The sequence below is a fragment of the Podarcis pityusensis genome, assembly GCF_964106645.2.
Source record: "Podarcis pityusensis genome assembly, chromosome: 1".
NCBI lineage: Eukaryota > Metazoa > Chordata > Lepidosauria > Squamata > Lacertidae > Podarcis > Podarcis pityusensis.
The window spans coordinates 135955094-135967724 of NC_138028.1; the positions used below are offsets into that span (position 1 = coordinate 135955094).

Here is a 12631-nt window from a genome sequence, read left to right on the forward strand (position 1 = left end):
CCAAGCAATATTAGCACCGATTGGCACATGAAGTCATGTTCAAATTTCAACAACCAGAAGAATTCAATAACATTTGAATTGTTGAGCTGGATGGGCAGTGCTTGCCTGAGTCTTCTGTTTGCATCTTTGCCATCTTCCTGGGGTGTTCTGCTAACTGCTTATGATGCACATGGGTGTAGCCAGGATTTTTGTTGGGGGGCAGGCCTTTTGTTGGGGGGGCAGAACCTCAGTTAGCTATGTATTTTTATTAATTGGTGGAGCAGCTGCCCCCCCCCCTTGGCTACACCCATGATGCATGTTGATGATCTGTTGGGTGTCTCCTGGAGAGACTCTCCTTGCTTGTAATGCCTATTCATCTAGCCTTAGAAACACCTTTGCACGAGAAGTGAAGTTGAAATGATTTTTAAAATGATGCATGAACGTGGAATTAAGGGCTGGAAAATGGAGCTCCCTTTGGAATCTGCCCTAGTTTGCTCTGGTTTGTGGAATGACTGGCACACTACTGCCACCAAGCCACTCTGCTCCTGGGCCTAGTTTCACTGAGGTGGTAAACCTGTGTTTGGGCAATAGGGGATACACAGGGGTAGATGCTTCCAAACAATAATAATATTGGCTAGTTTGGAGTGGGATGAGGGTTAGCATGTTTTTATACAGTGAGCCAAATTGTATTTTGTTCTTGCTATTCCATTTATCAGATTAGTTGTGAGTACATGGTGCAATTTGCCTGGCTAATTTGGCTGGACGCTACAGACAACTTGATCGCCACAGCCGTGCCCATTACAAACAGCTGTGATGAGCAACCTGTTTGTAGCCATCCTCAATGGATGGAGGTTATTGGTACACACTCTGGGGTCTTAATTTGCGTGTGGGTAGCTGTGTATGGAATAGTTCAGCAGCCAAGCTCCAGTAAATAAGAATTTTGTACTTTTATGATAAAAGTACTGATTTTGGTATACACAAAGGCACCCTATGAAGCTCAAATTAAGATAGGGAGACCTTTCTAATCTCAAATTCAAATTTGTGGGCATTTTTTGTAACTCTGCCCTCAACTGCTGTATTAGAAGTAGGTTTCCAGATTTGGGATATACCGGTAGCTTCCTCACTTGGGCTGAATTCCTAAATGCACTGACCAGGAATTTAGGGTCTTGATTCATTGGGGCTTCAGACATACACAGGAGTACACAGTGTTGGTGCTGAGGACTCTGTGTGTGATTACTACAGAACATAACTTGAGGCACTGCTTGTGTGAACAAAGCTGATGTTGTCAAGAAAGCATACCACAATGAAAAATGAGCAGAACTAGAATCATCTTGTGCATATCTGTTCAGGGTGTGATTTTTCTCTCTCAAGAAAGCTTAGAATGGCAGTGTACAACCTTTCTAACTCTAGATAATGTTTATCATGCTATTAGCCTGATTCTTGATTTTATTTAGACTTCCAAGTAAGTAAGGCTAGAATTGTAGATTTTGTGAGAATTATTTGTAGCAAACATTTTTTAATAGTGAGGTTCTTGTCTCCTCCAGTTCGTAACTGGAATCTTGTATTTTGTTTTATGTTTTAACTTGATTGCTTTGTTTTTGAAGTGTGCACATTTCTGTCTTGTGGCCTGTGGGTGAAGGGTACACTATAAATACTTTCAATAAAATGACAATTGCTCAGTATAAAACAGTGTTGAGACCTAAAGTAGTAATTGCCCATGGCTCCATTTGGGCAACATGTCAAACCATGAACAGTGCTGACTCTATTTCAGAACCCAAGGCAGGACTCGAGCAAACTACAGTAACTTTAGAGCATTTGATCTGCTTTCTCTTTCTATCAGAACTCAAAACTTTCTAGGCCCCACTCCCTTGTTCATGGCCTGGCAGCCTGAGGAGACAGTGTGACGGTCACAGCTTGTGGACAGGGCATCAAACCGTAGTTAAGGTTCCTTAATTGTAGCATGCATGACATGCTGAATAGAGTGTTATCTGAATAGAGTGTCTGAGATGTTTGTTGCTAGGATTGTCATTCATAGTAATTTTAATCCAAGCTTTGGTATGGTATTTATAATACTTATAGCCTACCTTTCCCCCACAAGTGGAACTCAAGAGTGCATAGGCTTTCCAAACATTCTCCCTTCTGTCCACTAACGAGACACAGCTTTGTTACTTCCAGCAAAGTACCGTATTTTTTGCACCATAACACTCACTTTTTTCCTCCTAAAAAGTAAGGGGAAATGTCTGTGCGTGTTATGGAGGGAATGCCTACGGGTGGCATGCCTACGGATTTTCCTCCTCTAAAAACTATGTGCGTGTTATGGTCGGGTGCGTGTTATAGAGCGAAAAATACGGTAACTACATCATGTGTTTCCCAACCTGGGACTTGTAGCAGCTTGTGAGCAGGAGTGTTTGAAACTAGCTAGGCATGTTTTGTGACTGGCACAGGTCCAGTTGCGACCATGTGGAGATTTCTGGGTGCTAGCTTGGTGACTGACGTCCCTGGCTGGCCTCTCCAGCTTTCTTAAGCCGGTATGCAGAAGAGCTTATATACGACATTTATATCCCACCTTTTTGTTCAAGGAGTACATGGTTCACCCCCTTCCATAGTTAATCTCTACAACAACCTGGCAAGGTAGGCTAAGAGGCTATGACTGGCCCAAGGTCATTCAGTGAGATTCCTGACTGAGCAGGGATTTGAACCCTGATCTCCCAGGGCCTAGTCTGACACTCTAACCACTACGCCACACTGGCTCCCTAGAGTTTACTTAGAGAAGGATCTGAACTGTTTTCCTTGAAACTTGAATTTCTTTTATTCTGGATTATTTTATTTGATGTTTTAATGTGTTGTAAAGTGAAAGTAATAATAATAAAATCTCATGTAAAAAAAGGCGCCTAGATATTCTGTTGTGCCCATAACCGGGGTTTAAGGTGCCGTTTGGCAATTATCACTGGACTGAACAATGTACTTGCACAATTCTTCTCTAACCAAGGAAGTTTACAGCCAAGAGGCAGAACTTGACTACCCACTCTCCTGCTTGCTGTACAGGATGAAACATGAGCTTATGCTGGGCATGCTCCTATTTGTGCCCATAGACAGCAGCTCTGTCTTTTCACAGTATGGGGTTGTAAATGAAGGCCCTTTGTGAGGCTCAAAGGATATTTGTGCTTTTGGCCAACAATATTCCTGGTTGGTTTGCCAGGGTGGGTGGGTATGTTGCTGCTTTTTTCAGGCAGGAGTTATTGGTACTTTAATAGTGTTTTTGGAAGAAGGCACTGACAAAATGGAAAGTAACTTGACACTGTGTTGTGGGTTATTTTTTCATATTATGAAATTGTGCGGCTTTCACAAGTATGAGTAATACATCTTTCTACGATCTCATGCCCCACACCCAAGTGCTATTTGTTCATTCATGTACAGTGGTACCTCAGGTTAAGTACTTAATTCGTTCCGGAGGTCCGTTCTTAACCTGAAACTGTTCTTAACCTGAAGCACCACTTTAGCTAATGGGGCCTCCTGCTGCTGCCGTGCCGCCTGAGCCCGATTTCTGTTCTCGTCCTGAAGCAAAGTGCTTAACCCGAGGTACTATTTCTGGGTTAGCAGAGTCTGTAACCTGAAGCATATGTAACCTGAAGCGTATGTAACCCAAGGTACTACTGTAATTCTGTCACTGATTTCTAATGTTCATAGCTTGCCACTTCTTAAACAATAGGCCTCAAATGCCAACTCATTTGGATAAATCCTTCATAGGATATGATTAATGGTGTCCTTTTAGTAAGTGAGCATATGTATGTGCAGTGCAAGCAGTGGCCATTTTGTGTGTGTGTGTGTGTGTGTGTGTGTGTGTGTGTGTTTCCATTCCTGGCCCCTTTGCACATTGGCGGAGTTCGTATAAGTGCCCACTCCCCGTTCCGAGTCCTAAAGGACTTGCCGATCGCAGGTCAATTGGACACACCTGCTTGTTTTGAAGTGTTGCCATATGTGTACAGCACAGTAACATTTATATTCCACTCTCTTTTTGTTTGCATAAGATTGACCAGTCATCATTGACATATATGTAGCAGGTGGCAAACTGTTGGCTACGAGCCGAGTAAGAAAAACCATACAAACCATCTGTGATGCCTGTTAGATATGTGCAGTTATTACACCTGGGATTTATTTTTATTTTTTAAAATAATTTTTATTAATTTTCAATTAATAACATTCCAATTGGTAGCAAATCAAATCTTGCAACATCATAATACAAACAATAAAGCCAATTATACATTCCAAATTAAAAATTTGCAGAGGGCTTCCCATGTTCTGGCTGTCGGGAGAAAGTTCTTTCACTTGTTCCTGCTTTCTTTCTTACACCTGGGATTTATTCCCCCCCCCCCCCGTGCCTACAGAAGTACTTCATGTGCAGGGAATTTGTTTGAAAATGATCATAAGATTTAATGGTCTTGCAATTCCTCTGTTCGTCTTGTTTTGCATGGTAACTGATGCCTTGCAGAAGAATCTAAAGGATTTACCTGCCTGCAGTGCCCTGTGCTGCTGATGCTCATGGTTTGACACAACACCTGTTTTGAGTGTGATGTGTTGTGAGTATAGCTCTGAGCTCTTCCCTTCTCCAGCCCATTAGCACTGTGGCAGACAAAAGAAGCTGCAGTATTCATACAGGAACATCTGCTCTATAAATTTTAGAGTATGCTGTGCAAAATCTCTTAATTTGCACATGTTGCAGTTTGTTTTAGGGAAGTCTTCCTAGTTGATGTAATAGATTTGTAATAGAATATCTTTCCTTAGTAGGGCTTTAAAACTACCAGTGTGAGCTAACTAATAATGACCTCACAAAGGAAATTATGTAGGGGAATTGTAATTTACTACTATAACTAGTGGGGTTTGCAAACTGGGCACACATTACTGAATGTTGATACAAAACAGTCTCCAAGCAAGCACATTTGTTTGCAGGGTCATCACACAAACATTTTAAAATGGTACTTGAAGATGTTTATAGGGTAAGTAAATGTTTATAGGGTAAGTAAATGGAATAACGTCTTTCCCACCTCTTCCTAAGAGTTAGGCTGCAGCATTTAATTGATATGAACTTTTAATATTACTACTCATAACAATAATATTCTTTCCTATGTGAGTGTATAGTGTACCTGCTGCAATAGAAATCTGATTTTTTTTTGTCAAGCCTTTGCTTTATTCATATGAACCGTTATGCAGATTCGGTTAAATCCTAGAAATCTGTACTAAGGCTCATGATTAATTAAACTAGGATTTCCTTGATCACATAACTGTCCTATTTAGAACCTGTGTGGGGCAAAATATTTCTGTACCTTATTCATCCTTGTGCTTTACTAGTGGGTAGACAGGCTTCTTTCATTCCCACTTTAGGCCTCTTAAGTGAGTCCTGGTGAGATGGGATTAGTATAATTGGCTTTTTAAAGAAATGTGAACTAGAGAAAATGTTCCTGCCTAATTGAAGTGGCCCATTAAAGAATAACTGTTTCATGGCCTTTATCCAACTATATTCTGGTGTTTTTGGTGGTGAATTTGTCGTGGCAGTGCACCTAAATGAATTGTTTAGCGTTTAATTGAGGTTCTGTAAGTGGTATGTACTAATCCAAACCCATTATTTCTAAAGGCATGTCAATACCTTACTCGGAAAATACAGTGCTCTGTTATTTTATATTCTCCAAGTGGATACTAATGGAAATTACTCATGCTTCTAATTGCAGAATTTATTTTAAAAAGCAACAGAGTGAAACATAAATTCACAACAGCTGTCAGTGAAAGGTTTGCTGTTCAGGGTGTGCCAAATGACTTCCATTTTCTACTATTCTCTATAACAAGCATAGGCAACCTGGGCCCTCCCGATGTTTTGGGACTACAACTCCCATGATCCCTAGCTAACAGGACCAGTGGTCAGGGATGATGGGAATTGTAGTCCGAAAACATCTGGAGGGCTGATGTTGCCTGTGCCTGCTCTATAAGCAAGTATATATTTTGTTGGGAGTCCTAAATGGACTGGCAGAGCAAAGCAACTCATCCGAGAAGAAGTGTTATCTAAAGGCAAAAATTTTTCATTTTCTTTTTTAAACATAACTTACTACAACATTATGAAACTCTGATACCTATTCTTTTGATGAAGCATACCTAAAGCATACAGGGAGAAAATGTGTAGTAGTCAGTGTCCGATTTGGTCCTGTAAAACCTCAGGTTACATTAACACAATCATCAGCTGTGAGTGAGAGAGACACTTGGGGCCGAACTAGAAGGGACACAGAAGATCATTGAACAGGGTCTCCCTCTTTATAAATGTCTTTAAAAGGAACATTTTAAAGACATTTAAAGAGCTGTGAGTCAGGAGTTGGATTGGAACCATGGTCCAGGGGCGGATTTATCATGTTTTTATCATGCTTTTATCATGCTTTTAATATTCTGTTGGGAGCCGCCCAATAATAATTATTTATTTTTATTATTATTATTTTATTATTAAACTCTTCTCCCCCCACCCTTGTCCTGATTAAAATGGCTGAAGTTACTGTTTGCCCTGTAGGGGAAAACGTATTGGCACTTTAAAGTTTTCCCCCTGGATGGTGAATGGTGATACGGATTTAGCTCGTTGAGGTGCGTCCTCCTGAAACCAGCCAGCTCAAGGGGCCTTGAAAACTGTCTGCTCCTAGATTGTGGTTTGTTTCACGCCAAACAAACTCTGTTAACCCAAGGTTTGCTATTCGCCTACAAATCATGACCAAAACAGACCATAATCCCCAGTTTGGATGTGACAGTAAGCCAGAGATCGCAGTTTGTTCTTCCTGCTTGCTGATCTCCTCCAGAGATCGCAGTTTGTTCTCCCCCAGAGGAGAGCAGCAAAGCAGAAGCGGATTCCACCATGAAGTGTGAATCAGGCCATTCTCTCTGTCTTGCCTTGCCTTTCCTTTCCCCTTGCCTTTGTTTCTAACTGCTTAACCCCCCCCCATCCCACCCCATGTGCCAGCTTCAATGCATTCAAGAAGAAGAAGAGAAGAGTTTGGATTCAATGCATGTGATGAAGCTTCTGCCATGAAAATATTATCTTTATGGTGCCACAAGAGTCTTAAATTTATTTGCTGCAGCTACCCTTCTATATTTATTTAAGAAAATGAAATACTGCTATGAAACAGTGGGTCTCAAACTGTTGAACCCAATCCTTTCCTCTTTGATTTATGCTCCTTTCCAGTCTCTTCAGCCATCACTTGCAGCCATTCTTCCCATGTGAATGCACCAAACCAGGCAGAGGCAAACTCGGCCCTCCAGATGTTTTGGGACTACAACTCCCATCACCCCTGACCACTGGTCCTGTTAGCTAGGGATGATGAGAGTTGTAGTCCCAAAATATCTGGAGGGCCGAGTTTGCCTGTGCCTGCACCAAACCATTACAGGGGTGCATATGAGCAGTGCCTCTGCATTTTGTGTGTGTGTGTGAGTGTAGTTGGCTTGGGACGCTCCTCAAGATGCCAAGAAGAAGAGTAAAACAAGGCATCCTCCTGAAACCAGACAGCTCAAGGGGGCTTGAAAACATTACACTGCCAGAAATACACAAAACCAAATGTAAAGGTTGCAAGTTTGCAGCAAAATCCCTTTGGATGGAGAGAGTAAGTGTGTGTTTTGTATAAGATACGAAAGTCAGTTTTAAAGATCTGACATTCACTCAGACTTAGCACTTTCTGTTTCCTCATTTTATAAGCTGCTTTAGTTTGCTAGTCTTAATTAGGCCTGGGTGATATATCAATATATTGTCCAGGGCTGGTGTGAGGTATGACTGTGGAGTGACTGTGGTGGCAGCTTCACTCAGCGGTATATCGGTATATTGCGAGCGAAACTGCCGCTGCTCCTGAGTCCCTCTGCTACCAGCGCACTGAGGAAAAAACAAGCTGCAGTCGGCGCTGGAGGCAGAGGGACTCAGGAGCGGCGGCAGTTTCACCCGCGATATACCGCTGATTGAAGCCGCCATACCTCTCTGCCATCATACTGGCACAGAGGGAGATACAAGATGCATCGAGGAGGCGCGATACGACTTGTTCCTATCTCTGCTTCTTTAAACTGCTTGGCTGGCCGTGCCTCAGTCAAGCAGTTTTACAGGGCTGGAGGTAGGGTGGAGCTCCATTAAAAGGCTCCCACCCTCCAGCTGAGGGAGCCCCATCCTTCTCCAGCTTGCATCCAAGCAGAAGGACTGAAGCTGATCAGTTGGGGAGCAGGAGACTTCACATGCCCCAGCTGAAGAAGTCTAACAGAGCCACCACCTCGCCTCCGGCTTGTGCAAGCCAGAAATAGGGCGGGGGCTCCTTTAGACTTCTCAATGGAGGGGTGGGGGTAAGTTAGACTTCCTCATTCTATTTCCCGGCCTGCCAAGGTGATGGTGACTGAGGCAGGTCTGTGTGTGCTTGCCTTGTCCTCCACTGCCTTGGCATGAAGTCAGATGGGAAAAAGAGGTAGCCTGCCCGTTGGCTACCGTCGCGAGGATGCCTTCGCTTGGGAGGTTAGGCTACATCCCCCTGTCCCTCCAGCTCATATGCAAGATGGAGGGACGTGGGGCTTGCTCAGCTGGGGGCAGGGAGAGCCTTCTTGCACCCCGGCTGAGAAGCACACAGAAGCCCCACATTCCTCTGGCTCATGTGGCTTGTTCAGGGGGCAGGAGCCCCCCAGCTAAGCCGTGCAAGTTCCCTCCAGGCCAAGCACTGGGCACAAGCTGCGCCGTCCCCACGAAAGCACCCCGGCTCCCTCGAGAGCAGTGGCAGTTTCACCCTGGCGCCTCACGGGGCTGGGGGTGATGCATTGTGGTATATCACCAGACCCCACAATGTTTGGCTGGTGATAATTGTGATGTTGAAAACCTGAGATCACCCGAGTCTTAATTTTGTACGCTCTGGATTTGAGGACTGAGTTTCTTCTGTTTGGTATAGCAGTTTGCACACGGTTAGTGCAAACAAGCAAGCAAGCAAAAAATTGGTGAGTGAACGCTTCTCTTTTCAGTACTGAAGAAGAAGTTGCTCTAGTGCATTTTCTCTTTGCCTTGGCTCTCCTTGTTTTTCACAAAGTGAGCTCCTGATTTGGACTGGGTTGCAGTGCTAGGGGAGAAAGTTTAATAGCCTCTCCACCCTGCTCAAGTACCGCTTTCCTGGCATCAGCATGGTGCACTTAGCCTTTCTGCAACCTGCTTTAGGCAATCTGAAAAGAAGCCAGAGTGCTGGATTTAAAGAACCTTGTGGGAGATGTGATCACAGCTGTCCTGTTGTCTCATTTAGTTTGGCCTTCACTGAGGGAAGAAATCTGTTTCTGGGCTGAACCACTTCACATGGGAAATGGTTGGGGGAGAGGTTGTTTGGTCTAGCCTTTGCTTTACTACCTGCAGAGAATCACTCTTAACCCTAATCCCACCTCCTATCCCCTGGGCTGCTCTTAACTAAAAATCAAAGTGTTGGCAGAGAAGAGTTAGAATTAAGTTTTCTTTGCTTTGTGAGCTTCCCAGAGATCTCCTGCCATGGAGTGGCCATATAAAGGGAGAATAAAATAAAAGATAAATCTTGGATCTGCTGTGTAATGTGTGGCTTCTAACATAGGATGGGCCCTGCTTAATCATCCGTAACCTCTAAGCAGCATACATAGAAATATTGATAAAGCCAAACATTAAAGGCAAGTTAATCTAAAAATGCATTAAAATATAAGTTAAATTAGTTGTTTAAAATATACATTAAATAATAAAACCACATACTAAAATTGCATGCCTTCTTGTAAGCTAGAAGTGATATAAAATATAAGTGATGCTGGCAATTCATATGATTTGCATCATTATTTCAAAGCTGCATTGCTAACAGAGCTTCCATTTCTTTCTTTCTTGTATTTCAGTAATAACAATCCTTATGCTTCATTTGGAACAACTCAGGCATGGGATGAAGAGAAAAACTTGTGGAGTGCCCCTCACGACATCTCCCACACAGAAGCGGATGATGACCGGATATTGTACAACTTAATTGTGGTTAGAGACAAGTTGGACAAAGATTCTGAGGTAAGTCCTGTATGCGGACACTGAATAAATGCTCAAGGTATGCTGAGAGTGAATGATTATGGTTATGATTTTAAAAAACCAAAAAAATGCCCTTATTGTTAACCTGATGGTTGCTGTTAGTTCTATTAACTTGATCCAGAAATCTTGAACATAGTTTTTTTTAATGTTAATTTGCACATATCTCTTCAGCAAGAGAAAACACAGCTGGAAAAAAATTAAGCAGCTAATTAGATTAAGCAAAAGAGTTGCTTAGGAATTTCTAATTTAGGGTTGCTATATTTTGAAGAGCAGATCAGACCTTTAACCCAACATATGGCAACCCTAGTATGTGTCTCTGTTTGTGTGTATCTATGCACTCATATAAGGGAGGGGGAGAAGGGGAGGGGAGTGTCAGTGTAGAGGGAAGAATAGAATGAGAGGCTAGATGAAGATCAAAATGAAAAGAAAAAGGAAGGGGGAAGGGAAGAATTGAATGAGGGTAAAGAGTGCAAGAGTAGGAGTAGGGGTTTGGAGGTAAAAGTCAGAGTTCAAGACAGAATCAAGTTAGAAATGGGAGAAATGGGATGTTAAAAAATCAAAATGTAAAGATTTCCCTCCTCTTTCTTTGGAGTTAAAAATGCAAAATCAAGATACAAATTAAGGTTTGAAGGAATAAACCAAAAATTGAAAGTTAAAAGGTTAAAATCTTTGGAGGCAGAGTTTAACCAGCTGCTGTGCGGTTCTCCCTAGCTCTGGGTCCTGGTATACTCAGCTGAAAGTTAACACAGCTCTCTCCTGCCTCCTCAAATTGGCAGAGAGAGGGGACAAGAATGTAGATGAAATGAAACAATAACAAAATAAAAATAAGAGGGACGGAGACGGAAAAATCCCTTTTAAAAGAGAGGAAAGGGGAGGCAAGATGGCGATTGCCACGGCCTCACAGAGCTGCTAGGGACCACCAACAACAATTACATGGTTTGGCTGGTCCCCACGCCACCGACACCACCACCACCGTTGCAAATGGGGGAGAGCCAGGGGAGCCCAATGTGAGAGCCAAAGAGGCCACTTGGAGCCCCCTGTTCCCCAGCAACCTCTGCCCCGGATTGCCCTGACAGCAGCCAAACAGAGCCCGGAGGCCTGGGGAGCTGAGCAAAGAAACTCACCCCTCTCCGGAGCTGAGGAAAGAATGCAGCGGTGCCCCCCATCTGAGCATCCCTCCACGGCCACCACTGCCATTGCCGCCACCACAGGAGGAAGGCAGGAAGGGACTGGGAGACCCAAGGAGGCCATTCGCAGCCTCATGGGTGGCTGGAAACGGGAGCAGGCCAGGGAGCCGCATGCCGGGGTCATCCTGGGAGGAAGTGCACACTGCGCGAGCCTTTTCCCTTCCAGCGGAGGGGTGCCGGCAGCAGCCAGTGACGGGTACATCAAGCGGCGGTGGTGATGATCTCAGGGAGTGGGCTTGGGCTACCCAATTCAGCTCTTCCCTTGTTATCATTAGACTTAAATTTAAACAATAACTTTAAATGCAGGGACTTAGTATTTTTTCTATTATCAGCAGCCCAATTAACAGTAGTCGGATACTGGAAACAACCTATAGAAATTCCTATTGCAATCTGGGTAAATAATATTTGGAATGTGGCTCTATCATGACGCCTTACTCGCCACAGAGGGGTAATTAAAGGCACTTCAAGAATAGACACTTTTGGCGAGACTTGGCTTCCATTCCTTTCGTTTATAAATGAGACAAAAGGTACTTTTATTCCACCCACAATACGAGAATCTCTGTGGAGAGGATGCTTGAATTGATAATGCATAAATAAACATATTGCTTGCGTACTGTGTTCTACATATGAAACTTAATAAGAATGTACCACTGGACAAGTTACTGTAGTTATATGTTGTTCTTGTATTTACATGAAAACCAATAAAAATTATTTGGACCCCCCAAAAAGTGGCATTTGTTTTGATTCGCCCCAAACAACACTAAAATCAAGGGTGGGAGTCAAGAGGGTGATCAAGATGTTCAAGGGTGTGGAAATCAAGCCTTATGAGGAACAGTTGAAGGAGCTGGATATGTTTAGCCTGGAAAAGAGGAAAGAGCCTTGAGAGGAAATATAATAGCCATCTTCAGATATCTCAAGAGCTGTCACATGGAAAGTGGAGAAAGCTTGCTTCCTCCTGCTCCAGAGGGTAGGACCCGAACCAATGGCATCTAGTTACAAGAAGGAGAGTCTGACTAAACATCAGGAAGAGATGTTTGACAGTGAAACAGACTCCCCGGAGAGGTCCTGGACATTCCTTCCTTAGAGGTTTTTAAACAGAGGGTGGATTGTTAGAGCTAGTTTAGATTCCTGCATTGCAGGGGGTTAGGCTAGATGACCATCAGGGTCCCTTATGACTCTGATTCCACTATAACTAGTAAGTCCCATCAGTGAAATTGTGCAAGAGCTTGTGCAAGGTATCTTCCCTTATCCCCCCCCATATGCCCCCAAAATTGCCTTGGAAAGAGGTTCAGGAGAACCCTTGTAGCAGCGTGCAGCTGGGGGATTGCTTGCCCCAGTAGAATGGTTGCCTTGGAGTGGTGTTCAATGCATCCTCTAGAGCACACATGAATGACACGGGCTGATGTTAAGTGGG

At 43.5% G+C, this 12631-nt stretch overlaps 1 protein-coding gene across 1 annotated transcript in view; it reads left to right on the top strand.

The window, feature by feature from the left end:
* Window positions 1–12631, top strand: part of MREG (melanoregulin) — a 35604-nt gene that overhangs the window by 803 nt on the left and 22170 nt on the right. Inside the window, exon 2 of the mRNA XM_081019500.1 lies at window positions 9853–10012. Coding sequence (XP_080875626.1) covers window positions 9853–10012 — 160 coding nt within the window. The remainder of the gene's footprint in view (window positions 1–9852; window positions 10013–12631) is intronic.